We start from the raw sequence: 2,500 nt of genomic DNA, 5'->3' as shown, positions 1-2,500 counted from the left end.
GAGCCGGCTATTGAGCACGATCAACATATTGCTCGATCGTCAAACACGTCCGAACGCAACTGATCAACCGTGGGACGAGCGAGACAACGAGCTACGACGGTCGCACATCGTAAACTGTAAACACTGATCTCGGAACACGAAAGAACGGTGCTCCTTTCCACGACGCATGGTGATAAGTACGTGGAGTGCGCCTGGCCTTGTTTAAACGCATGCACTATCGAGAACGATCTTCTTTATTGCAAAAGATGGCTGTCAATGGTTCCGTTATGTTCCATTGCAACTCATAACGATCGTAGAACCGTTATCTTCGGAAAGGCTGATCTAGCAACACCTTATCGCTATGGCTATGTAACCGTATGTGTGGGCTAGTTGCATCTCGTCAACCAATCAAACGGATGGAAATCAATTTGCGCTGATAAGCGATTTAATCAATTTTACTTTACCAGAGTGATGCTAAAATATAGAAGTTCTATTTCCGCTTATTATCACATTTCTAGACCAATCCTGATTATTTAACACAGTTATATCAGAGCCACCATGAAGCCACACAGCTGCTCAGAAAAACAGGCTGAACGATCAGCAGCTAGTAGGAACGATTCAGGAGCTTGATGGACGAGAAGCTGTTCAGAATCAGAAACCCGTTGCCTGAAGCACATTTCGCATTATCTATGCCTGTTTGAATTAGGATAAGTATTACAAAGTGTTTAAAAGATGCCTGAAGACCATACCGTAGCAGACAACAAAGGTAACAACTTGACTCATATCCTCATACTGCTCACGTTGCGAATTGTCTAGCGTGCAAAGGAAACTTTGCCAAAACACCACTCCACTGCAAAATACTTGCAACACGAGAGTCACACGGTGGTGCCTACTGTACTTAACCAACGTATGGCAACTTATGAGCCTCGGATGGATGGCCAGCAGCAATGTCTGGAGGACACAAGGCAGCCACTGTTGTTTCTTCAATAAATTGTCACAGTAAACCTCCGATTGTGGACACCGACCCCTGGAGATGCACCTACTAGAGATCTAGCTTATCTTATCTCCCTGATGCACCGTCCTAGATGACGCCGTGCTGATACTTAACACAACAGCCCTTGGTCAGCAACGTCTGCAGGAATGATCGTTAATCACTAAGCCAACAGCTAGATCATCGCTTCCGGCGAACTGCCATGAACGGATGTCTATACACACACACGGTCTTTGTTGAACTTACCGGCCTGGAACATGGTGACAATGTTGATCGCCTAGGACACTGTTGTGGGCCACCGACAGAAGCAATCGACCGATCGCTACTATCCCACAGAACACCAGCGATTGCCAGACGGACGGATTGACGGATTACCGGTGAACCGGCCCAGTGCCACGAGGCACGCTTCCAGGTCGAACTCTTATGTACTACTGCTACGCGAACGAGGATCGCACTGCCGGAGCTAAGGAGGTTCCAATGGCAGCTCCTTACCCCAGCCGTACAAAGTTGTCATCGGAATAGCACAGCTGCGCCTTGCACATGTTGATGTGCGGAACTCAGGACGACTCAGGACCGCCAGGGATCGTTTACAGGCAGGCAGGCCGGACCTGCCACAGTTGTTCACGAATGCCAATCGCTGCAGCTCGTTCGACGAGGATGGTATGAGTCGATCGATGTTTGTGATTACCCGACGGTTTCCTACTGTTTTCCTCTTTTCACTACACAACCTTGACCACGCGATAACTTTGCGAGTCCGTATGTTTGATCACTTTCAGTGACCTTTTGACTTGCTGATTAATTTTCTGGTCAATTTTAAATTCAAGTCGACTGATCGCTTGGAGTTCGATTTTTTTTTCATTCGATTGTGCTAGTACTCAACGGCCGCACGCGCCACCACTGCACATCACTGATAAGCGAAATGGCAATATTTCTAAATATGTTCCGTATTAAAAACGTACGATCTTGCTGACGATGGGGTGTACCTTGTCCGAACGGTGTGTCGTAGACGACTGTCCTGCGCGGGCAAAGAAATTCAAAATCACAATCAGGTACTTCAGGCAAGCTCCCACATACCTGTACTACCCGCTGTTGTTGGATGCTGGGTTATGAGAGCGATAGCGAACTGTGTCGTTGTAAGGACGTCACACGACGGCGACACCTGCAGAAAGGTTCATTTTATATGCACAGCCATCGGACCATTAGGGATGATAAGATAAGAAACAGGAACAGGGCTACACTATGGATCGGCGCGTGCTACCAGATGATTCTAGGCGCATCCGGATGATGCATGTACGAGCAGGTCACTCGCAAGGCGATCTCGCAGGTAAATAGACTCTGGGTGTCGCTTCGGTGCGTTACACAAGATTCGTTCGGTGCAACGAAATCCAGTGGTACGGCCGTACATGGTGGCCGAGGATGGGCTTGCAAAGGGGTAATAAAAATGATTCAGTGTCAAAATAATGTGGGTCATGGGTGTGATCTCTACCTCTGGGTGACGGGCAGGAGAATCGCCGTTAGTCCATCATATTT

The 2,500-nt window shown here is 48.0% G+C and overlaps 1 protein-coding gene across 3 annotated transcripts in view; it reads right to left on the bottom strand.

Moving 5' to 3' along the window:
* LOC125957800 (peptidoglycan-recognition protein SC2) overlaps window positions 1–1,982 on the bottom strand; it is a 3,423-nt gene extending 1,441 nt beyond the window's left edge. Inside the window, exon 1 of one of the 3 annotated variants that reach the window (XM_049690724.1) lies at window positions 1,217–1,982. In XM_049690724.1, coding sequence (XP_049546681.1) covers window positions 1,217–1,229 — 13 coding nt within the window. In that variant the 5' untranslated portion in view covers window positions 1,230–1,982. Of the gene's footprint in view, window positions 104–728; window positions 1,065–1,216 lie in introns of those variants that run through there. The other 2 variants (XM_049690723.1, XM_049690722.1) reach the window with 2 other exon arrangements.
* Window positions 1,983–2,500: the final 518 nt, after the last annotated feature.

The sequence above is a fragment of the Anopheles darlingi genome, chromosome 3, assembly GCF_943734745.1.
Source record: "Anopheles darlingi chromosome 3, idAnoDarlMG_H_01, whole genome shotgun sequence".
Taxonomy (NCBI): Eukaryota; Metazoa; Arthropoda; class Insecta; order Diptera; family Culicidae; genus Anopheles; species Anopheles darlingi.
The sequence above is the reverse complement of the archived record's forward strand: the minus strand, read 5'-3'. Positions and strand labels throughout refer to the sequence as shown.